This window comes from Pelophylax lessonae, assembly GCF_965119305.1.
Source record: "Pelophylax lessonae genome assembly, chromosome: 10".
Taxonomy (NCBI): Eukaryota; Metazoa; Chordata; class Amphibia; order Anura; family Ranidae; genus Pelophylax; species Pelophylax lessonae.
Window position 1 is genome coordinate 191228843 of NC_138777.1, and position 25873 is coordinate 191254715.

General features: G+C 43.5%; 1 protein-coding gene across 1 annotated transcript in view; it reads left to right on the top strand.

The window, feature by feature from the left end:
• The first annotated feature begins 3951 nt into the window (after positions 1–3951).
• The window catches only part of ADAMTS18 (ADAM metallopeptidase with thrombospondin type 1 motif 18), a 135607-nt gene continuing 113685 nt past the window's right edge, over positions 3952–25873 (top strand). Inside the window, exon 1 of the mRNA XM_082269980.1 lies at positions 3952–4044. Within this exon, the coding sequence (XP_082126106.1) occupies positions 4042–4044 (3 nt within the window). The 5' untranslated portion in view covers positions 3952–4041. The remainder of the gene's footprint in view (positions 4045–25873) is intronic.

The following is a 25873-nucleotide window of genomic DNA, read 5'->3' on the forward strand; positions in this document are numbered from 1 at the left end:
CACTGTAGCTGTCATTTTGTTATAGCGCGGTCAGCAAGTGGTTAAAGACGCATTAAAACCGCACCCTAGACACCTTTTTTTTTTTTTCTTTTTTAAGGTTGTGAACAAGACCTAATGTGTTGCAAACGTGCCACAAACGCACTGCAAATGCTCGTCAAATGCATGCCAGTGCATTACCATAGACTACAATGGAAGGAGATGCTTTAACTCCTTCCAAACTCAACATGTAGCTTCATTTTTGAAGCTCAGCGACACGACACAAATTCTCCATGTTTTTGATAATGTGAACAGCTCTGTGCGCTGTCAATATTATCAATTGCAGATTGCTTTATTAGGTGTTTGGGAGCGTTAAAGGGCTTGCTTTGAATGCCAGTGTGAACAGGGCATGTATCTGCTTTTCACCGCAATGCACGGTAATGCATTATTAGGTGTTTTGGTGCACTGCGTTGAAAAAATGATGCATGTCTGATTTTAGGTCTGTTGTGGTGCCCTGCGTCAGTAAAAATAGTGCATGTCTGATTGTCGATCGAATGAATGGGGGTCCATTGCAGTTCTGCTATAATACATATATAACCCCCCAAAAAACATTTAATATATCTTGGCTTATTAGTCGGGTGGTTGCATACACAGGGTGATTGGGGGTGCCCAGGCACACTCGGCACACCCCCTGCGCATGCTTATGTTAATATTATTCTTACCTCAGACAGGCAGCCTTGTCTTATAGGTTTCTATGGACTGATCAATGATTTACTACAAGTATTGTCATCAGCAAATTCTATGATGAAAAATAACTGGAGCTTATTCCACTTAAAAGGTCTAGACCCAACTTTATAGGGAACAAACTCCAGTTATTTTTATATCTTAGGATTTGCTGATAGTAATACTTGTAGTAATAGTAAATCATTGATTGGTCTATAGCAGTGGTCCTCAACCCTGGCCTATAGGGCCCACTAACAGGCCAGATTTGCAAGATAACTTAAATACATCCCAGGTGATATCATTTGCTGCTCAGTGATTGCAGTACTCTAGTCTGCATCTCCCCAAGGTAATACTTAAAATCTGGCCTGTTAGTGGGCCCTGAGGACCGGAGTTGAGGACCACTGGTCTATAGAACTCCATACGACAGATCTGCTTTTTTGAGGTATAGTATACAACCACTAATCTCCTAATAACAATTGAATAAAAACAAGGGGAATTGGGACTTTACATGAAACAATGAGTTTAGGCTTACAGTCCAGCTCTCAGAAAGTGAGATTAATGAAAGAAGATTGTATTTCTGGCAAGTTGAATGCCTACTTTCTGTCCTTGCTGAAAATGATCCAAGCCTAAAAATTTGAAAATAAATGCAGCCACCATATCTATTGACTATTAAGCACCAATGTAAAAATTGTATTATCTTGGGTTTAGTTATCCTTTAACCACTTTACCACCGGAGGATTTTGATGTCTTACGTCTGGGCCACTTTTTGCGATTCGGCACTGTGCGACTTTAACTGACAATTGCGCGGTCATGCAACGCTGTACCCAAACAAAATTTACGTCCTTTTTTTCCCCACAAATAGAGCTTTCTTTTGGCGGTTTTGATCACCTGTGCGATTTTTACTTTTTGCGCTATAAACAAGAAAAGTGCGACAATTTTGAAAAAATAACAATATTTTTCACATTTTTTTATATGAAATTCCCCCCCCCCCCCCCCCAAAAAAAATGTAAAAATCAAAATTTTTTATCATTTTAGGCCAATTTGTTTTCTGCTACATATTTTTGGTAAAAAAAATCGCAAAAAGCGTATTTTGATTGGTTTGCACAAAAGTTATTGCGTTTACTAACTAAGGGAAAGGTTTCTGTCGTTTTTGGTGTTTTTTTTTTAACGAGTAATGGCGATTTTTTTTGCGGGACTGCGACATTGCGGTGGACAGATCGGACCCTTGACTGACATTTTTGACACTTTTGGGGGTCCAGTGACATTACTACAGTAATCAGTGCTATAAATATGCACTGTTACTGTAAAAATGACACTGGCAGGAAAGGGGTTAATTTTATTGGAGAGGGAGGGGTTAATGTATGCCTGGTGCTTACTAACGTGTGTGGGGGGAGGTGACTGAGTGACACAGGGACAGATCGGATATTCAGCTATGCTGAACCCTGCAATCTGTCACTGTCTGTCACTTAGGAGATCCGCCCGCTTTGTTTACACAAGCGGCGGATCTCCAGACTCGATTCCCCGTCGATCGGGGAAGAGCAGCGGTGATCGCCGCTGCTCCTCCCCTGGCCCGACTCCCGCTGTGACTGAATACAGCGGGAGCGAGCCTCTGTCGGCACGCGCGCGCGCTGCCGAGAAAGGGGAGTGTCTGGCGACGTAGGTCTACGTCGTCAGACCTACAAGAGCCACTTTGCCGCAGTAGAGCTCTAGTGAGCAGACGGCAAATGGTTAAGTCAGTGGTTTCCAATCTTTTTTGAGTCATGAACCCCATTAAGTATCTGATGAAATCTATGGACCCCACCCCAGAAATATTCACGTAAACACAACTTTTCGTGCAATGAATATATGTACTTTTTTTTTTTTTAACTGAAATTTGAATACTTCATACATATTTGACATACACAAAGTTTAAAGTAAACAATCTTAAAAAAAAGAAAAATGTCACTTTTTTCATGCAAAAGAAATGACCGCTCATTACAAAAATGAAATACAATCATCTTGTGCAAGTTAAACAAATTTTTTATTCTGGTCAAATCTACTACTACTACTTCTAATACTGCTATACTACTACTTTTACTACTACTAAAAAGTGAGAATAAGCACTTGCTATTATGAAGTGGAACAAGATGGCAGTTGTGCAGAGAAGATGATACAAATTGAAATGGTAAACATGGGACAAAAACAGTCAAAAGAGGCTTTCTTTCAACCGGGATCCATTGATTGGGACAAGTGTGAGGGCTGTATAGTGAATGTAAATGTTATTCTTTTTCTGGCCCTTAAAACCCAACCAGTGACCACTTCGCTGTCTATGGATACCAAAACCTGAATAAGCTTAATTCTACTCCCACCGCCATCATAAACCTATTCTATTTGCCCTGTAAAAGGAAAGATGTCTATACAAACCTTTTCTGAAGTCATTCCGGCCCGTTCATATGATTTCTCCAGCATCCGGCTTTGGTGAAGAGGAGAGATCGCCAACAACGGCTACAGAGCCTGGGCGATGACATCACGAATAGGTTTACTATGGGACATCGGGTTGTTGGCTGACCCTTCTCTTCACTGAAGCCGGCCCTGGACCTCAGTCATGTGATTGGACTGGAGTGACTTCAGAATCGGTAAGTATAGGCTTTGAATGGGGTTGGGAGTAGAGTTAAACTTAGGTTTTGACTTGCCTTCAACTTAAGGAAAACTCCTGCTTTAGGTGCTAAGGTTAGGATAAGTGCTACATTCCAAGAATACAATTTATGTGCTATCTTAAATTTCAGGGCTTAGTTGAGGTTAGGGTTAGGATTAAGGATAGGTCTAAAGGTTCAGTTAAGGTTATAGCTAGGGAGCTAATTTTTTATTTACTTATTTCAAGCACTGGAAGCCCCTTTATAAGTTCTGGGCACTGAAAACAACATAATGGGTTGACTGGCTTCTGTTCAGGTTGGCACTACATCATATGTATAATCGATTGTGTGATATACATGAGATAAATGATAAATATACCAACGAGGATAACAAAAGTCTTTTTTTTCATCAGATTATGTGTTTGTCACCCCTGTGGAAGTGGACTCCAGCGGATCTTACATCTCACACCATATTTTGCACAGCAGTAGGAAGAAGAGATCTACGCGAGGTTCAAAGGCTTCTTCCCTGCATTACAGAATTTCAGCATTTGGACAGGAACTACACTTGGAGTTGCAGCCGTCCTCTCTGCTGTCTAGGGAGTTTGCCGTACAAGTTCTTGGTAAAGATGGATACCTAACAGATGTGGAACACAGCATAGAGCCATGTTTCTATCAGGGATTTATCAGGGATTATGAGAACTCTTCCGTTGCTATATCGACATGTGTGGGCATGGTAAGTCATTTTAAACACCTGTAGCTTTTCTTCTGTCAAGGGGGACTAACTTCAACTACGTGACCATTTGTTAGAAAGGGTTCATTTTAAGATTCTTTTGACCATGCATTGCTTTTTTTTCCCCGCATATCCTTGCATTTAGAGGTACATGTCAAGCAAAATTGAACAAGAAAACTTAAGATGCATATAGGGAATGCAGAGTGTCTACCCAGTGCCTCCATTTTTCCATCAGGTATTGCTATAGTGCACCAGAACACTTATTGTTTTTGGTAACCTTTTAGTTTGAGAACTCCTGCTTGTGATACTGCAAGAGAATTCCTAAACACCCCCTCCGTAGTTTCTTCACAGTCTCTCCTACAAAAACTCAGATGGTCAAAAAAAATGAAAAGTGTCTGCCAGCCGCTGATCAAATTTAAGCTATTACAGGCATTATAATACAGCACTGTACAATGGCTGAAGAAAAAGTCGAATGGTAACCGAAAACTGGCATCTTCAGTAAACTAAAGTCAGCATGATAAATACGCTGGAACTGGCACTCTGAATGCTTGGTACTATGTCAAGTCTGCAGTCTTGGTAGTTGGTAGACTGCAGACTTGACAGACTTGACTTGACTGCAGACTAGTCATGCATTCTATGCATTAAGGTAAAAAAACAATTGATGCAGCCCCCCACCCCCCTTATTCTCACCTGAGCCCCATCTCGATCCAGTGATGTGCATGAGAGCAGCGGCTGTCTGAGGTCTCTCTCTCCTCATTGGCTCACACAGCAGTAGGTTACTGCTGTCAATCTCAGTCAATGAAAACTCAAAGTCTCAGACAGTTCGTATGCCGTCGGGTCTTCTCACACTACCAGTTCTTCATGTTGGATGCAAGGGCGAATGCTCCCATCTGCTTTTGCTATGATATGCCTATGTACACTGTTTGTATGTGAGTACAACCATTTACGTTTTTACCTTTGAATAAAATGTATTTTGGTAATGCGCTAGGTCGGTGCGTCCTTCTCTTGCTTTTCTTATGATTGGTCTTAGACCAGACTATACCTAGGGGTGTCCCAGGATGCACAGAACCAGTCTGTGCTGTTTAGTAGGGGTAGGTGTTTGGATAACCATACAGGCCATAGACTTCCCATGTATGTAGTTTAAAAGTGTATTATCTTGTTTGTCTGGAGTTCATCTGTAAATACGTACAATATTTCTATGACCTGCTTAACATGGGAGAGTGGCATAAAGGACTGGTAATCGTATCCAGTTACAGGTGGCGAGAATAAGACAATGGAATGCAGATGGGAAGAATGGAGACGATGAGGAGCCCACCTATAGCACATTTACAAAGGGTGATTGATTCTTTTGTATCTTCAAATCCAGGCTAATTCCCTCCAGACTGGAGCTTCTATGGCAAATATCACTTGAAATGCTTTGATTTTAAACCAATTCAGCTGATCCTGTTGCTTTGAAGCACATGTATAGGCATTCAAATTGTCACTGCACATCCTGAAAGCATATGTGTGATGTTACATTCTTTTGTTGAGAGCAGACTATTGTCATTAAACAGCAGCAAGGGGTACTGAAATGTTAAAACAAAGTTACTTTCACGTGGGCACACATTTTCGTAAGTTACAAACTATTTTGATGCAGTCATGCAGCAATCTGCCTTGTATGGACACAAAATATTTGCAGTGGAAGACCTCCAATGAGCTGGACAGGCTTGTCTGGAAAAATGTGCCGTGATTTTTATGGGACTATGCAGAGGTTATTCGACATACATTGTGCAGTAGATATGCATTGAACCTGTCACACATAGCTCGAATTTTGGGTGATTCATGCTGAACCGACTACATTTCTGTTAGCACCACCTGGCTCAACAAAAGTTGACTTTTGTTGAAGAAGTCAAGTGGAAAATTGTCAGCTGAACAGTAACTGCATCCAATCAGATACAGCCATTGTTTAGTCCAGGGCTTGACAAATTTTCTTTGAATTTAGGAGTCAGCTTAAAAAGTTAGGAGGCAGTTTTTTTTTTTTTAACTAATACATGTTCCCGAAGATGAACTTACCCTTTAACTCTTTCACAGCCAGACTAGTTTTTGCATTTTTTTGCACACAGAAAAAATGATTTTAGGCCTAAAGATTACATAAAACTCCCAAATATTGTATTTTTTCTGAAAGCAGACACCCTAGAAAATACAGTAGTGGTAGTTTTAATTTTTTATGCCACACAATATTACCGCAAAATTTCAGTAAAAAAAAAAAACACATTAAAAGTAATTTTTAGGGGGCACAAAAACATAATAAATTACCCAATTTTTTGGGCAAAATATAAAAGCCAAAGATGCGCAGAGTAAATCGATACCCAACATGTCAAACCTTAAATTGGTTGTAAGAACTCACATATGCCCAGTAATGTGAATAGCCTCAGATGATACACAGATATGAAACAAATCTCCCTACATAAGTTTTACTCTGCAGTCCTTTTCTACACTCTTTGAAAAGTACAGATCATGTTAGAAATCCTTCTTCCTCTTTTAGCAGTGGGTGGAGAGTCTGGGTGGTGTGAGCTGATTGGAGGAAAGGCACACCCCCTCCCTCCACGTAGGCAGAGGAACAAAGGAACATGCAGAGCTGTAATCTGAATAGACCAGGTTTCTGCTAATCTACCTCTAAGCTCCCTCCCCGACACAAATTTTCAGAAGTGACTCATGCCGATTTACAGAGGAAAGGAGCACTAGAGACAAACGGCACCCAGAACTTTGGAGAGAGATAAGTAAACACTACTAGGTCAGACTTCATTTTTGGGGTTTACAAACACTTTAAACATGTCAGTACCCTGTAATTTCCATAGGAAATGATTTAAAAGCCCCTTTTAAGCCATCAATTTAGCGTTACAAAGGAGGTATGGTGCTAGAATTATTGTTCTCATTCCGGTGTGTAACATGTAATATGTATCACAAACAATCAACATTTTTAGGAGTAGGCACCCGCCGGGCGCAGTTACATTTCTACGTGCGTATATGTGGGCATAGGGGCCTCAATTTTTTTTTTTGGAGGGGGGGGTTATGTGCCGGGTGTAACTTTCATTTTTTTACAATTAAAAACATTTTTTTTTTTTAGTTAACTAAAAAATTTGATAATTTATTTTTTGGGGTGACAAGTTCTTTTTAATGAGACATGCAGGGTAAAAGAACCTGCATGTCTCCCCTGTGCTTCTCTGAATGGAATGCAATGCACATCGCACTGCATTACATTCTTTCCCAGCCTTGATGGCTGAGGAAACTGTCAACGGGGACTCATAAAAGACAACTAGAAGGGGAGGAGAGCCTCCCTCCCCCTCTACCCAGCGGCACCTGCTGTTCTGGTCCTGGGCCTGCAGATGGGCAAGCAGAGTCTGGGATACATAACGGGAAGGGTGCGCACGTGGGATGTGTGGAGCATACGGACGGCAGCCGGGCATCAGGTGGAAACTTCTGGTCACCCCCAACCTGGAGCCTGTGGTTTATAACAGTAACATGTAGCAGAGCAGGTCTCAGATGTCTTGAGGGACAGAATGTGGCCTGGCCAGTCTGAGTCCAAATGGGGAGGCCTCCAGAAGAATGCCATGCCCCTATCCTTTCCCTACTCGTCTGGAACCTCTCCCTGCTGCTAATCAATGTCCCTGTCAAATGTGTAACCTGTCCGTACACTGCCCAAACGTAAAATGTGCAAAGCCTGGGAGACAGGGCCTTAAATAGGCTCTACCTTACCTAAGATGGCTGCTAGAGTCACATAGTCACATAGGGGAAGCAGCATCCACTCAGGTAGCTTCTCCAGTGACCCTGGAAACCATAGAAGAACATGTTCCTCTTGACTTCCTCTCCCCTTGCAATGCCGCCGTGGTTGTGTGCCACCTACAGTGGAGAAAGTAGACTGCACTTGCCTACAGTTGTGATTGAACATCACCATTCGTAAGAGAATACTTGTCCCACTAATGCAGCTTTGTTGGGGTGACTGCACCTGGAGAGAGTGCAGAGCTGTTCATATGTAGGGCAGGTCATTCATGCTGCAAATTTGCAGGCAGTGTTGACAAGGGAATCAGCAGTTGTCTTCTACCGGTGGGGAAAGCCATCCATGCCGGGAGAAGGCAGATATTATCGCTAGCGACTATAGCAGCCGCTAGCAATAATTGCAAGAATATGGCAGGCTGGTTGTACCCAAGTTGATCGATCGATCAACTTGGTACATTCAGCCTACCCATTAAAGGTTCAAATCTTTGACGGTTCCTGCTAAATCGGCCAAGATTTGTAACGTGTATGGCCGGCCTAAGTGCAATGAACCTCCGATCATCAGCTTAGACTACAGGACAGTTGAGATAGGAGAGACTTTACAATAAGGTTCCCAAATTATTATATTATTATTATTATACAGGATTAATATAGCGCCATAAGTTTGCGCAGTGCTTTACACCGTGAGGGAAGACAATACAGTTACAATACAAAACAATACAGGAGGAATCAGAGGACTCTGCTAGTTAGAGCTTACAATCTAGAAGATACTGTATATAAGACTTGTGGGTTGTATAGCTAATTCATTTTGAAGGTACTCAAAATGTAGTGTATGAAGTATTTTATCTACAAAAGCAACATCTTTTGTTGGTACCAAGTCAATCACAGTAATTTGAACTGTTATATAGATATGTACTAATCTGTTAATTTAAAAGCCATAAAACATGGATAATTATTCACAATAGAGTGGACCTCTATTTTTGCTCAAATCCCCCAAAACAAGGAAAAAATGATACCTTTTACAATAATTTGGAACTGAATATTGTCCTATGCCTTGCAAGTATTTAGACATATTAACATGAGATGATAAGGATACATAAATAGTGGTGGGGTGCATTTTCTCAACAAGTTTCATAGACCTTGCATCTGCTTTCTCAAGAGATATGGAGGTTTTGTTCCATCATAAAAATCCTGTCACCTTCACAACCCAAGAAGTATACACTAGGCCAGGTAATATGGGTCCCAAGACATCAGTTTCCAAATTACTTGCTTTGCCTCAACTTGAGAACGGGCACCTCTAGTTAGTCACAGCAGTCCCATAGATACATCCAGACCCCTATTCCCACAAGCAGAGGGCCCTGTAGCAATTCAAGCTATTGTAAATAGTAACCCATGTTTTATGGATTTAAAAGTAACAGGTGAACTGATATCAGTATTTTACACCCAAAGTTGGTGTGATTAATTTAGTCCAACTAAAATCCAGACAAAAATATGCTGCTTTTTTAGATAGTACAATAAGATTAAAGTGGAGTTCCACCCTAAAATTTACCTTCGGTCCATCTTCTTGCTCCGGGTCACCTGAAAAACAAATGGATAATCGCAATTTTTTTATTTTTTTTTACTTACCTTGTTTTAGAAGAAAATATATTCACCTTACTTCCTCTTCCTCCCTCTGAGTCGTCACTTCCTGGCTTGCAATGATTCCTGGGAGCTGAACGTCATCGCTCCCAGGAATCAATGCACCTGCACCGGCCCCGACGTCAGTTCTGGTGCAGGCGCGTCATTCCCTGCTAAACAGCTTCTGGGCATGCCCAGAAGCTGTGCAGGGATGACGCTGCGGAACCGGAAGTGACGGCGGGGCCGGTGCAGTGCATCGTGGGACCGAAGAGGACGGAAGAGGACGCAGAAGAGGATCGCGCTGGCTTCAGCTGCCCACACCTGAGATGGCAGTGCTGGAGAATACATTTTCAAGGTAAGTATTTCTTCTAAAAGGTAAGTGCAACCTGGGACAGTTCAGAGGCTATCCATTGTGGAATGCACTAGCCCTGACTGTCCCGGGGGTATTTTTATGTATTTTATTTTGTTTTAGGTGGAACTCCACTTTAAGATCCAGCTTTGTCATAATTAGGGGACAATATTGCTGCTATGAGCACCATAGTACTTCAGCAGACCCACCTGAGCCTTCAGTCAACAGAACTAAAGAGTGTGTTGGCCAAGTTGCCAAGAGCCAGTGCTGTTCTTACAATACTTGCAAAGTTAAAATGTAGCATGGAAGTAAAGCTTTTACAGTCCATGTTTTCCGTATGCTCTTGATTTTTTCTTGCCTGGCCATTTTTGACCACTTGACCATACACACAAAGATCGATCCTGGGCCAACTACTAACAGACCAGGAGATCTGTACAAGAAAAAGCTGCACACTAATGATGTCAATGCTCTAAAAAGCTTATTCTTGGCATGTGCACTGACAGTCTCTGCCTGTAGCCACGCCTACTGGTGCGTTTCACCTGGAAAGAGCTTAGGTATAGAGACTAAGCCTGAATAGACCTGGCCATGCGCTTCCGTGAACAAACCAGGATTAACAGATTTAATTGTAAATATATATACATCCAAATATACACTATATTGTCAAAAGTATTGGGACGCCTGCCTTTACATGCACATGAACTATATTGGCATCCCAGTCTTACTCCGTAGGGTTCAATATTGAGTTGGCCCATCTTTTGCAGCTATAACAGCTTCAACTCTTCTGGGAAGCCTGTACACAAGGTTTAGGATTGTGCAGGCCAGTCAAGTTCCTCCACCACCAAACTCTCCCATCCATGTCTTTATGGACCTTGCTTTGTGTACTGGTCCAGATTGTTTTTGGGAGGGGGATTATGGTGTGGGTTTGCTTTTCAGAGGTTGGGCTTGGCCCCTTAGTTTAGGTTCAGTATACCAAGACATTTTGGACAATTTCATGCTCCCAACTTTATGGGAACAATTTGGGGATGGCCCATTCCTGTTCCAACTTAACTGTGCACCAGTGCACAAAGCAAGGTCCATAAAGACAGAAGAACGAGTTTTGGGTGGAAGAACTTTTCTGGCCTGCACAGAGTCCTGACCTCAACCCGACAGAATACCTTTGGGATGAATTAGAGTGGAGACTGCGAGCCAGGCCTTCTCGACCAACATAAGTGCTTGACCTCACAAATGCGCTTCTGGAAGAATGGTCAAACATTCCCATAGACACACTCTTAAAAATTGTGGACAGCCTTCCCAGAAGAGTTGAAGCTGTTATAGCTGCAAAGGGTGGGCCAACTCAATATTGAAACCTATGGACTGAGACTGGGATGCCATTAAGTTTCATGTGCATGTAAAGGCAGGTGTCCCAATACTTTTGACAATATAGTGTATCTTGCATATAAAGAGTATCTAAGCCAGGGGTGGGAGTCTTGGGCCACACATAAAATACACTAACAATAAGGATAGCTGATGAGCAGAAAAAGTCAGGCAGATTACAACGATCGCTGATATAGATAACATACCCATCTGAGTAATAAGCGCCGGTTCACACTGGCGCGACGCTACTTTCAGGGGCGACCTCCGAGATCGCGGTGCGAGCAGCGCGCCGCGACCTCGGACCGGCCGCCACAGACTTCATAACATTGAAGTCTATGGCGGTCGCCTCCTGGTCGCCCCAAAGAAGCTCCGGACCCTTTTTCTAGGTCGGAGCAACTTGTGTCGCTCCTATTAGAACGGGTCCGTAGCTTTCCTATGGGAGGCGACCTGCGGCGACCTGTGAGGCGACCAGGTCGCCTCACAGGTCGCCCTAGTGTGAACCGGGGCTAAAAGTTCTTTTCTTTTGTTGTAATATTTTCTATTATCAATATAAAACTAGTGCAATATTTGACACTGTTTTTGATAAACTTACACATCAATATCTGGTTGGATGGATGTAGTAGCAATTCTCAATGAATTCTCAAGGTGCTCATCAGATATTTTGGTTCTAATTTTGCCCTTCGTGTGCTTCATCCTTGCAAATAGTTGCTCACAAATATAGGTGCTGCCGAAAACTGATGACTACATGAATACATTGTGATTTGGAAGAGTGGGATATTTTTCTTTGGGAAGATAAGTCCAGTAAAAGATTTTTCTTCATCCGCATGTGTTTGCTAAGTGTAAACACATTAAAAAAAAAAAAATATATATATATATATATATATATATATACAGGGCTTTTATTCAGCGGGAACGCGGGGGAACGCAGTTCCGGCACCTCTAGCACTGAATGCATGAAATGGCAAGGGGTGTTGAGGTGTGCCGGAGAATCTATTGTTGCTGGGATTAATTTGTTGCTGGGAGGGATCTATTATTGAGGGAGGGGTCTACTGTTGGCTGCTGGAGGGTCTATTGAAGCTGGCTGCTAGGATATCTATTGTTGCTGGAGGGGTCTATTAATGCTCTGATGGATCCATTGTTGCTTGGGGGGTACTTTGTTGTGGGGGGGGGTCCTTTGTTGCTGGGGGAAACTATTGTTAAAAGGGGGGTGTATTGTTGTTGGATGCAGTGGATATATTTTATGGCTTATCAATAACAAATTCCATAAAATTATACAAAATTATACTTGGTGGAACTGGGAGGTGGATAGAGGGAGGAATCAAAGGATGGTGCTCAGAGGTGGGTAGGGGCGGAGACAAGGGGTGACTTGAAAGGGGAGTTCCTGCACCTTTTTTATGAGAAAAAAAGCCCTGTATATATATTTTTTTTAAGTAAGTTTACATTTTTGTATTGGTCCACTTTCATAGCCCTCTTGGGCAAAATGCAGCCCGTGTGTTACAGATTGGACAATCCTGAGCTAAATCCTAATGAAAAACATCTCTTATTTGCTTACTTTTGGTCCGCTAAAATAATAATCAAATTAGTTTTGTAATATCTGTTTAATAAGTGAAACAAATCCACTGGTCTTGCCAGAAATCTTGTGAACTGAATTTTTTCTGGGCTCTCTGCCTGTGTACGAGGATAGGAGGGGCGTGATGAGGAGGGAGAAGAAGGTAAATCCGAGGTTAGGCAGATGAGGAGGGAGGAGGAATGTAAGGAGAGATGGCAGGGTTCTTTATAATCTATCAGAAATGAAGTTGGCAGGGCTGACACCATGTGCTGAGACATGGAAAGCTGAAGACACACCTTGTAGTCATGTCAAAGAGGATGGTGGGAGCACAATAAAATTCTGGCACATCAACAATTCTTTTTTTTGTGTTAGCATGGTTAAAGTGTTACTAAACCCAGGAGACTACATTCACTATATCTGGTCTCCCACAGTACACAGAACATGGAAACGCAATTATTTTAGTAAATATAAATGGCTTAATACCTTTTTTTATCAGCATTATATAGCAGTCTTGTGTCTTCTATCAGTGCCTGGTAAAAGCTTGTAGGGGTAGTTTTCATACTGCACTGGCTGTCCTATGAGGCTGCATGACCCCTGAGCCTCTGTCTGGACAGTGCTGATTGGACCTGTGCCAATTGCATGCACTCTCCCAAAAAAAAAAAAAAGAAAAAAATGAAAAACTTTCTAGCAAAACACACCAAACTGAGCATGTGCATAGTATCCCCAGGGCTCTGTTCTATCAGGAGATGGATTGGGGCAGGGGAGGACTGGGCCAGGGGGCAGGGGGGCAATTGCCCCCTGGGCCGCTCTGATGCCCCATAAAAAGGCTGAACTGCTTCTGCTACAGACATGCCTAAAGAATTCCTGGTGAAGAGAAGGAAAAAGTCTCCGCCGCTGACCTACAGAGTGCGGGATAAAGACAAGGACAGAGCGCAGGCCTCCCTCCCCAGCATGGATGTTGTAAACTGTGTCTGAACAGAGGCCGGTTCTATGCACTACTGGAAACTCTCCTCCCTCGGCCAGCCCCAACCAAGCTGTCCCAGCTTACCCCAACTGACCCCCGCTGGCCATGCCAGGAACCGGGGTTCAGCCGGTGAGTAGAGAGTACCATGAGCGGAGCTTCAACCTGGAATGGGGGTCAGGAGGAGGACAGGAAGAGGGAGATCAGGGCCGAGTCCCTGCACCATGGGCCTCTGGTTTGTACTTACCCCTGGGCTGAAAGTGGCCAGTCTGCCCCTGGATTGGGGACAGTGGAAAAAGGGGATCAGAGAAGACAGGGTCACATAGCCTTTTTTATACTATGTAGAGGATTAACCCCTTAGGTTCCACAGTGAGTATAACAAACATGCTTTACTGCATATACAGACTGATTTTACTGTTGTGGGTTTAGTGCAGGCATTGCAGACTTGTATGGCCACTTTGGACATTTGGCCTTACTATTGAACTTTGGATCTTTGGGGGGGGCAAAAAAAATAACATGATTAACAGGGGCCAAGGAAAACATATAAACAAGGCAGACTCCTTAAAATAACTCCTGCTCCAGACGTGTTTGTGACCTCATGTGTCACAATACTAATCGATGTTTGGATCACGAGGGCACATTCACCCTTCCTCTGGGTATCTTGAGTATGTATTTTAATCTGATGTGTCTCAGTCTATTTATCACGTAATCCCCCTAATCCTCTCCCCAGGGTGCCCAGTGCAGACCTGCTAATTACTTAATAATCTGCTGTATCTGATTGTCTTTGCTAATTTGGAGGCTGATGAAAAAAAGTAATTAAAAGCGTCCGGTATTGTCACCTTGTAGTGAGTTACTTTTTTTCCACTATCCAAACCCTGGGCCCGTGGCTTACCTCCAGACGGGGAGAAGGGAAGCAAGGGTTAAAATCGTCTGTTTAGCATTTGGTAAATGATCAGTACATCAGCCTATACCATCAGAGGCCAAGTTTACCCATCACACTGTCAGGCCGAACAATATCTCCTAGGCTGAATAACCTCCATATCCTTTTTACACCAATTACTTTTGTCACTTGGATGCACCTCTTTCCAGCTCGCTTTTGTTCAGTGCAATTAAAGTGGAAGTGGTGATTCTTTCTCTACAGTTGGCAGCTCTTATCTTTCTATTGTGGCTTTCATTAGCAGTAGCTTCACAACAATAAAACAGCGACGACCCCGCTCTTTTAAGACTCCAGTCTACACAATGGGGACTTGGAAGAAATTGCATTTCAATAGACTGCAAGGGTCTCTTTGATCTAATTTTTGGATGACCCAAATGATTCAGTCGTTCAGTTCTCCGTTGCCTGCCAATACTTGTATTGAGGCTTGTGCGGTGAAAGAACTCATTTAGAAGGAGTTGCTAGGTTGAGTGATCTTTTAGACTGACAGAGGAACCACACACAAGCACATACTCACACATGGATCTAACTTAACCACTTCTGGAATGGAACATTTCCCCCCCTTAAAGCAGAGTTCCACCCCCCCTCCAAAAATTAAAAGTCAGCAGCTACATATACTGCAGCACACATACCTGTCCTGGAGTCCAGCGATGTTGGCACCGCAGCCGATGTTTCCGTTGGCTGTTGGGTGCTGCCACCGCCATAGCTGGTGAAGGAACCCGGCCGGGAAGCCTTGCGGCTTCACAGCCGGGTCCCTACTGCGCTGCGCTCAGTAATTGGGCAGGAAGCAGAGGGAGGAGTAGGGGGCCGAACCTCTGACGTACCTCGCCGCGGCGAGGTCCAACGGAAGTGGGGGACAGGGAACCTTTCAAAAACAGGTACTCGGTCCCCCCTCCCCCCCTGAAAGGTGCCAAATGTGGGGGAGGAGACAGATAAGCGGAAGTTCCACTTTCGAGTGGAACTCCGCTTTAATGACCAGGCCGTTTTTTTGCGATTCGGCACTGCATTATTTTAATGGACAATTGCACAGTCATGTGACGCTGTACCCTAATAAAATAAATGTCCTTTTTTCCCCACAAATAGAGATTTCTTTTGGTGGTATTTGATTACCTGTGTGATTTTCATTTTTTGCGCTATAAACAAAAAAAAAGAGCGACAATTCTGAAAAAAAAAAAAACAATATTTTTTACATTCTGCTTCATAAAATTCCCAATAAAAAAAGAAATTAAAAATCCAATTTTTTCCTCATTTTAGGTAAATTTGTATTCTGCTACATATTTTTGGTAAAAAATAGGCGTATATTGATTGGTTTGCACAAAAGTTATCGTGTCTGCAAACTAGGGGAAAGATTTACGTAATTTTTATTTATTTATTTTTACTAGTAATGGCGGCGATCTGCGGCGTACAGATCGCACCGCAACTGATATTTTTGACACTTTTGGGGGGGACCAGGGACATTACTACATTAATCAGTGCTAAAAATATGGACTGTTACTGTAGTAATGACACTGGCAGGGAAGGGGTTAACACCAGGGGTGATCAAAGGGTTAAATGAGAGCCTAGGGGGTGATTTCTAACTGTGAGGGGGATGGGCTCTGATAATCAACACAGGGACCTGTGTTTCTAAATAGGAGAAACACAGTATCCCTGTGATGATTCCAGAGAGAACAACGGTCTGCTGTGTTTACTATAGCAGACCGCTGTTCTTTCTCAACAGAGAACGATTGCTGGTGCCCCATGCATCAGCTTCCCCTGTTGCAAATTGGGGAGGGCGCACGCCCCGTGGAGTGCTACCACGGACCACTGTACAGGTGCGGCGATTCGCCAAAACCTGCTGACCACCTGCCATATTTTGACAGCAGCAGGGGTCCATTGCGTCGCTGTTCTCCATTTCAGGAGCGAATCAGGCCTGAATTTTTGCCCGAATTTGAACCTGAAACGAAGCCAAAGATGTACAGGACCCTTTTCCAGTGCTGACCGCGGCCACCCCGGAGCTGAGTGAACCTGCTCCATTGAGAGCCGGACACAGTCTTCTGTCCTGCAAATTGGATGTGAGGAAACCCAACCTAAAGCAGAACTAAATTCTCATAAGAAATGACTTACTCTTTAAAATCACTCTAAGTAAAACAGCATTATGTATACATACAGTATCTCCCAAAAGTGAGTACACCCCTCACATTTTTGTAAATATTTTATTATATCTTTTCATGTGACAACACTGAAGAAATTACACTTTGCTACAATGTAAAGTGGTGAGTGTACAGCTTGTATAACAGTGTAAATTTGCTGTCCCCTCAAAATAACTCAACACACAGCCATTAATGTCTAAACCGCTGGCAACAAAAGTGAGCACACCCTTAAGTGACAATGTCCAAATTGGGCCCAAAGTGTCAATATTTTGTGCAGCCACCATTATTTTCTTGCACTGCCTTAACCCTCTTGGGCATGGAGTTCACCAGAGCTTCACAGGTTGCCACTGGAGTCCTCTTCCACTCCTCCATGACAACATCACGGAGCTGGTGGATGTTAGAGACCTTGCGCTCCTCCAACTTCCAATTGAGGATGCCCCATAGATGCTCAATAGGGTATAGGTCTGGAGATCTGGAGACATGCTTGGCCAGTCCATCACCTTTACCCTCAGCTTGTTTAGCAAGGCAGTGGTCTTCTTGGAGGTGTGTTTGGGGTCGTTATGTTGCAATACTGCCCTGCGGCCCAGTCTCCAAAGGGAGGGGATTGTGCTCTGCTTTAGTATACCACAGTACATGTTGGCATTCATGGTTCCCTCAATGAACTGTAGCTCCCCAATGTCAGCAGCACTCATGCAACCCCAGACCATGACACTCCCACCACCATGCATTACTGTAGGCAAGACACACTTGTCTCTGTACTCCTGACCTGGCTGCCGCTACACATGCTTGACACCATCTGAACCAAATAGGTTTATCTTGGTCTCATCAGACCACAGGACATGATTCCAGTATTCAATGTCCTTAATCTGCTTGTCTTCAGCAAACTGTTTGCCCCTTCCTGTTCCAACATGACTGCGCACCAGTGTACAAAGCAAGGTCCATAAAGACATGGATGAGCGAGTTTGGGGAGGAGGAAATTGACAGGTCAGCACAGAGTCCTGACCTCAACCCGAAAGAACACCTTTGGGATGAATTTGAGTGGAGACTCCGAGCCAGGCCTTCTCATCCAACATTATTGTCTGACCTCAAAAATGCGTTTCTGGAAGAACGGTCAAACATTCCCATAGACACTCCTAAACCTTTTGGACAGCCTTCTTAGAAGAGTTGAAGCTGTCATAGCTGCAAAGGGTGGGCCAACTCAATATTGAACCCTACAGACTAAGACTGAGATGCCATTAAAAATCATCTCAATACTTTTGATAATATGATGCATATGAACACATGAGAATCGGTCTGACTTTCCAAGGGTCAACTGTCAGAATTACCATAAAACTGCATATAAAGTTATTTTCTGAGTGTTCTATCGATTGTGTGTGTTGGTGGCTGCAGGGTAGTACCAATTGCACCTGTATTAGCACTTTATGGGTCATATGACAAGTGACAAGCTGGTGTCATAAGTGTTGAGAATATGGGAAAAGCGCTAACAGATTCTCTACGGCCATTTTACGAGCCGCGAGATATAAAAGGTCTTGTGAACAGCACAGATTTACGATTCGTGCCATCAAAGAAAAGCTTTGTGTCTTTAGTCCCACTGAAATGTTACTTTTTCTCTTTTCCTCCATAGCCCAATTCACAAGCTGTAAATCATTGAATCTTTTCCTCTCTGCTAATTTTACCAAATACTTACTGATCTCCGATCAGACAACGGTACTTTCATCTGACCAATGAAAGGACATTCCCATCACTTTTTAATGTCTCCATTTTGCACGGTATAGGTTTTTGATGTGATTGCCTCATTTATTGGACTGCTAAAACCAAAGGCATTTGGCCATCAAAGAAGGATGTAAAAATGGCTACTCAGCTCCATTTATTTAAAGCAGAAATTCACTCTCTCAATCAACATTTACTAGTTTTATTCCTTATGCTGCTAGCATTAGTAAATGGATAGGAAAAAATATTATTTTAACTTTCTTTTTTACATTTCTTCAGTTACTTCCTGGTTCCCAGTTCGAGGGAAGAGGTAGTTTTCCTTTTTTTTTTTTTTCAATAAAAAGCTTTATTGAGAATAATCAGGCAAACATTAGCAACAATGAAATAACATGTTAAATGCAAAGTATGAAAACGGTATGATATACATCGGTTTCACCAGAAATCAAAATAAACCAGTTCACATTAACTATATACGGAAACCCACATATAAGGAGTAATATTCGGTAAATGAACATGGGTAGGGTGTAGGCCGAGGTCTACACCTAAGGCTTAAAGCCTTGAGGAAGGAAGAAAGAAGGAAAAAGAAGAGAAATTTAGAAAAGAAGAGATAAGAGGAGTGGGGATGGAGGGGCGGGGGAGAGGGTAAGGGTTGTGAGGTACATCTTTTAGTTTTTCAGCTATGCACACCCACCTGCATGGATGCCTGAGCTAAGGGCAGATGGATTCCAGGAAATAAGTGCTACATCAAGATGGCCATGGGCAGAAATGCTAGGGGCTGTTTTTCAAAGTGATTTATCAGCAAAATAAAGCATGGAGACATGGATGGATGGGTTTGTTTGAATATTAAAAAATCATTAAATAGTGTTTTTGATTTGCAGTATAGTTGCGTTAAATAGTGTATAAAATAAGTTTAACGCAAAACTGCTGTTATTTAAAGCACATGGAATGGTTTAAAAGGTGCTGGCTGTTATTCAACCAAGAGCAGAATGGCAGCTGTCGGCAGAGAGGACTTTCTGTGGTGGACAGAGCTGGAGACAAGCTAAATATAGCATGAAGAGCTGCATTTTTTTTTTTTAAAAGCTGGACAATTTAAAAAATTGTAAAAGAGGAAGTAAACCCTACCTTTTTTTTTCTTTTTTTGCTTCCCTGCCATACTAGCACATTATGTGACACTTACCTGCAAACGAAGCCCGCCTTGTCCCCGCTAGTGGCTGCATCCATTTTTGCCCGTCGTCCTTCTGGGTCTGTGGACTCCGGCTGTATTACTGGCCGGAGCCGCATGACGTCACTCCGGTGCATGGGAGCCGCCGGTCAGGGCACAGGGCTCTGAAGAAACGGCACGGGCGGCCATTTCTTCAGAGCGCATGCGCCGATGATGTCACCGGCTGCATTCAATGTAAATATCTCCTAAACGGTGCAAGTTTAGGAGATATTTACAGTACCTAAAGGTAATTCTTATTAAAGGCTTACCTATAGGTAAAAGTCCTAAAGGTGGCTTTACAACCACTTTAAGTTGAGCTTCCTTGTATATATAAAAAAAAAAAATGCAGGCAGACAGATATAAATATGAGATTATTTTACTTTTTTGCACCAAGAGGTGCTGCAGCAAGAGTAAAAATTCCTTGTGTTGCCAGCATATAGGAAAGTCGGACCATGGCTCTCTTAGGGTTCTTTCACATGGGCTTTCCGATCAGGTCCGCCGGTCACATGGGCTTTCCGATCAGGTCCGCCTGTCACATGGGCTTTCCGATCAGGTCCGCCTGTCACATGGGCTTTCCGATCAGGTCCGCCTGTCACATGGGCTTTCCGATCAGGTCCGCCTGTCACATGGGCTTTCCGATCAGGTCCGCCTGTCACATGGGCTTTCCGATCAGGTCCGCCTGTCACATGGGCTTTCCGATCAGGTCCGCCTGTCAGTTTTTCAGGTGGACCTGATAGGATTCTCTACGCACCCTTATGGAGCGGCGGTGACATGTCTGCTGACACCCGCTGCTATCCGATCCTGTCCGTAAAATCCAGACGGATGGAAACCCTATTTTACGTCCATCTGGAGGATCGGATTGGATGAAAATGGACAGGTGGTCCGTTTTCATCCAATTCCCCATAGAGGAGAGAGGGGATCTGACAGGTGTGTCTCAGCACAGTGATCGGAGATGGAGCTGTCATCTGCCTGCTCAGTGGGAATTGGTGGATAGATCCCCGCTGAGCAAAACGGAGTCCATCGGGTGGAAAACCCGTGTGAGAGGGGCCTTACACAATGCAGTGTCATGGATCCAACTGTCCAACACACTGCTCCAATCAATAGTGCTCTCCCACCCCCAGCAGCACTGGTAATTTGAGATTGAATTTAGAACTGCATTGTATCAAGCTGTATTTACTTATTGTTTCTGTTGCTATACTTTACATTGTTTTTCTGTCCTCGTCCGTTTGAACTGCCTTTTTTCTTCGTCCTAACAAGGCAAAGGCAATGCAGCGTAAATGCATGGTAAATGCATTCCAAAAGCAAACCAAAAACCTATAAGCATGCATAATCATGGCTGTAGTTAACTTAACCACTGTTTACCAATTAAAATCAGTATTTTTTTTTGCTAGAAAACTACTTACATCCCTGTAGTTACACTTAAAAATGCACTGTTTCGACTTACAAACAAACTCGACTTAAGAACAAACCTACAGGCCCTGTCGTGTTCATAGCCCGGGGACCGCTGGTAAATGCTCCAGTTTAGGACAAAGGGTCCTTTCACACAGGCTTTCCGCCCAGCGGACTCCATTTTGCTCAGCGGGGATTGATCCGCCGATCCCCGCTAAGCAGGCGGATGACAGGTCCATCTCCGCTTACTTTGCAGGAACAGAGCTGTCAGATCCCGCTCTCCTCTATAGGAGATCGGATGAAAAGTACCACCTGTCCGTTTTCATCCAATCCGATCCTGCAGACGGATGGAAAATAGGGTTTCCATCTGTCCGGATTTCACGGACCACATCGGATCGGATAGCAGCGGGTGTCAGCGGAGATGTCACCGCTGACATCCGCTGCTCCATAGGGCTGCATGGAGCATCCGATCAGGTCCGCCTCAAAAAACTGACCAGCGGACCGGATCAGAAAGCCCATGTGAAAGGGCCAAAGGAGGAAAGAGTGGGAACCATGTGCAGGCAATTCTCCCACAATGAAGATTGGGCAAAATTTCCAACCATTGCGTTCTTTAATGGCGCTTTTCCACTGCATGGAACCAAACGGTTCGGCTCGCTTTTGTGCTTTTCTAATGCTGGTACCGCATGGTACGGTGTAGGAACGGTTCGGTACGGTACGGTACAGCGGCGTTTTTCCACTGCATGGAACCGAACGGTACGGCTCTCAAAAACAGTACCACCTCGATTGTGGTTCCAAGAGGTACCATACCCGTTACCATATCCCACAATCCTTTGCATGCAGTCACTACTAGCCACTGATTGGTCAGAGAATCCCACCCACCCCGTTGTTATCCCACCCACTTAACTTTAGTACTACTTTAGTGGAAAAGCAAACCATACCGTACCGTACCGAACCGTTCCAACACCGTACCATGCGGTACTAGCAGTGGAAAAGCAAACCGGGCCAAGCAGGGCCGAGTAGAGCCGAGCCGGTACTTGCAGTGGAAAAGTGCCATAAGAATACTCATCTGGGGCAAATGTGCATGGCACCATATACATTGCATCATCATTCAATCTAGGCTTTCATCTAATGTCTACTGGACAAAATTGTAAAAAGAGGGCACTAAGTAACAGCATGTAAATCGTAGAATCCACCCTCTATGGTAGTGGTTCTCAACTCCTGTCCTCAGGACCCACTAACAGGCCAGGTTTGCAAGATAACTGAAATACATCACAGGTGATATAATTCGCTGCTCAATGGTTTCAGTATTCTAGTCTGCATCTCCCCAAGGAAATACATAGGATCTGGCCTGTTAGTGGGTCCTGAGGACGGGAGTTGAGAACCACTGCACTATGGGCAGCTTAAAGGGTGGGCAATTAAAAAAAGTTACATTCAATTTTTGTTTTTGGATTTAGATAAGTTTTAACTTCTAAATCTCCTGGGTATGCAAGCCCTCAGGCCTTCTAAACACCATCTGCATAGGAAGTTCTCACAACTTTTCCTCCATGAATAAAACATTACATTGACTGCATAGAAAATCATCAGTACAGTAGTAGTATGAATCTGTTTGTTTCCTGCTGATTTCTACCTTGATACAACACATGAAAACAGTTTTGTTCTGTTTAGGTCTACACAATGGTTCGATGCACATTGATACTATGAAATCAATCAAGTGCCTGCGAGACCAAAGCCCATAACTTTTTACAGCTCTGTCTGCTGGAGATAAAGTTAATTGCCAATCTCTGAAATCAGAAAAATCAGAATTTCTGCCTGGTTTGTTTTAACATAATGGATAATTTCCTAAGCTATAAAAACTTTTGCTTCTGTAACGTCAGCGTCTTAATTGAGCATGAAGATGATTGTGATACATTTGGCTGGAATATACTTAAAGAGGAAGTAAACCCTCCTCTGCAACTTTTACCTATAGGTAAGCCTATGATAAGGCTTACCTATAGGTACTGTAAATATTTCCTAAACACGCACCATTTAGGAAATATTTACCTTACATGCAGCCAGTGACATCACTGGCGCATGCGCTCTGAAGGAACGGCCGCTGGTGCCGTTCCTTCAGAACTTCGTGCCGTTACCGTCGGCTCCCGCGCACGTGCGCGGGAGTGACATCACCGCGGCTCTGGCCAATCAGATGGCCGGATGCCGCGATCCCGGAAGACGGGTGACTGAACATGTCGCCCGTCATAGAGGTAAGCAGGCGGCACGGCGGGGGCTCGTTCTAAGATAAGTATTTCATAATGAGCTAGTATGCGATGCATACTAGCTCATTATGTGTTTGTCTTTCAGGTTAAAAAAAAAAAAAGTTTGAGTTTACAACCTCTTTAACCACTTGCCGACTGCCTAATGACGATTTACGTCGGCAGTCAGCCCCTCACAGGCAAAGCGGCGTAGGTCTACGTCGCTAGCCTGTGAGACTCTAGGGAGCGAAATTGACCCCCCCCCCACCTACTTTTTTTAGCAGAAATGGAGGTTGGTCGGGATCACATCACCAGTGTTTCGGGATCAGTTTCTACTTGAGCATTATCTTCAAAGATCTGTTGCCTTAGGAGTCTTTGTCAATGGGCATTGGGCTTGTGTTGATGGGCAAATGCTGCTTGCTGCCAGGTGAGTTCATAGTTCATGGCAGGTGCTGTTAAACTTCAGTTGCCCTCCTTCTTAGCTCTTAATAGTATCAAAATAGGTAATTAATAGTATACATAAATCAAACAATAAAGTGCAATTCCTGCATAAGTGGCAATAAATAGTCCCTAACATGGGCTGATGAATTATGCTGTGACTATAATGTACAAATTCATAAGTGAAATAAAGTGCATTGTGCAAATAGATTGTGCCTTAAAAAAGCGAAGCATTAACGTTGACAATATGTTAAATAAATGAATAAATAAATGAAGTGCTGTGAATGAAAATAATTTGGAACAGATCTTATTCTCAAGAAAAAGAGTCCTTAATCACCAACCTGATTTATATATGCAGAAGTGGTCCTAGACAATTCTTCCGGACTTCTTCAAAAAGTGTGCTGTGATAAGCTTTGTGTCCACCACCAGTGGCCAAAATGCCTACTTACCGGAGATAAGCATTGATATCACCTAATTTGAGTGAGGGGCTCCTCAAGCAATTGTCAGATGAATCTCCATCAAGGCTTCCACAATGTTATAGGGAGAAAGAACAAGAGGCTTCCATGGTGAAGTATATAGTGTTTATTTAACAAGTAATGATTAAAAAGACTTACAGTGCTTGTAAGACGATTGGAGCTCGAATCGTGAAGCAGGGACGCCGATTGCGTTCCAACTGGCGGAAGTGGCGTATCACGTTATCCTGTGACCCTACGCGTTTCGTCGGTAGCATCTGACGTCATCAGGGGCTTAGCAGAAACACAGGATCACTACCTTCCCTTCTCACAGAACGGTGATCTGCCTTGTTTACATAGGGAGCGGGTCTGTTTGGCTGTTTTGAATGCTGTAATTTTTTTTAATTTGGCGCCGAGTACCCGGAAGTGATGTCATGACCTCACTTCTGGGTTTTTACACGGAGACCCGATCAGAGTCGAATGCGGCTTTGATTGGGTATTCTCTTCGGCGGCTGTGCAGGTAGGATTCCCAGGTCTCCCGGTGGGACGGGAGACCCCGGGGGAGCCGCGGGAGGGGGGGACATCCCACTTCTTGTAATGACAGCCGAGCGGCTTCTCAGCCGCATCGGTTGTCATTACAAGTCGGTTGCCATTACAAGCCAGCTATGGACGCCGGTACCGGGGTGATGCCTCTAGCTGCAGGTATCACTCCGTTACAGCACTTTCCAGAAATATCGGCAATATCGGTAACCTTGGTGGCCGATTCCAATATATCGGGGAAAGGGCAGATCGGCCCTCGATATATCGGCTTTGCCAATAATCGGTTGATCCCTAGTTGTAACGAGTGGTTATTTCAATTACTGTTGTCTTTCTATCATCTGGAACCAGTCTGCTCATTCTCCTCTGACCTTTAACATCAACAAGGCATTTTTTACGCCACACAACTGCTGCTCACTGGATATTTTCTCTTTTTCAGACTATTCTCTGTAAACCCTAGAGAGAGTTGTGTGTGAAAATCCCAGTAGATCAGCAGTTTTCAAAAATATTCAGAACAGCCCGTCTGGCACCAACAACCATGCCAAGTTCAAAGTTGCTTAAAGTGTTACTAAACCCACAACAGTAAAATCCTTTTGTATATGCAGTAAAGCATGCTTGTTATACTCATTGTGAAACCTAAGGAGTTAATGCTTTGAATCCTGTATAAAGGCTGTTTGATCCTGTCTCTTACCCTCCTCTTCTTTCACTGTCTCCAAAAAATAACCTGATATTTACAGAGACAGGGGGTGGGCTGCACATGCTCAGTTTGGTGTGTATTGCTAGAGAGTTTTTTTTTTTTCTTGGGAGAGTGCATGTGATCAGCAAAGGCCAATCAGCACTGTCTAGACAGAGGGTCAGGGGAGAATGAAAACTCCTCCTACAAGCTTTACTAGAAACTGATACAAGTCACAAGACTGCTATATACTGCTGATGAGAAAAGGTATTTATCCATTTATATTTACTAAAATAATTGCATTTCCACGTTCTGTGTACTGTTGGAGACCAGATATAGTGATTTCAGGGTCCTGGGTTTAGTAACACTTTAAATTCTCTTTCTTCCCCATTCTGATGCTCAATTTTAACTTCAGCAAGTCGTCTTTACCACATCTAGAAGCCTAAATGCATTGAGTTGCTGCCGTGTAATTGGCTGATTGGCAATTTGTGGTTCCAAGCATTTGAGCAGGTGTACCTAATAAGGTGGCCGGTGAGTTTATGTTTTCTGTATTTTGGAC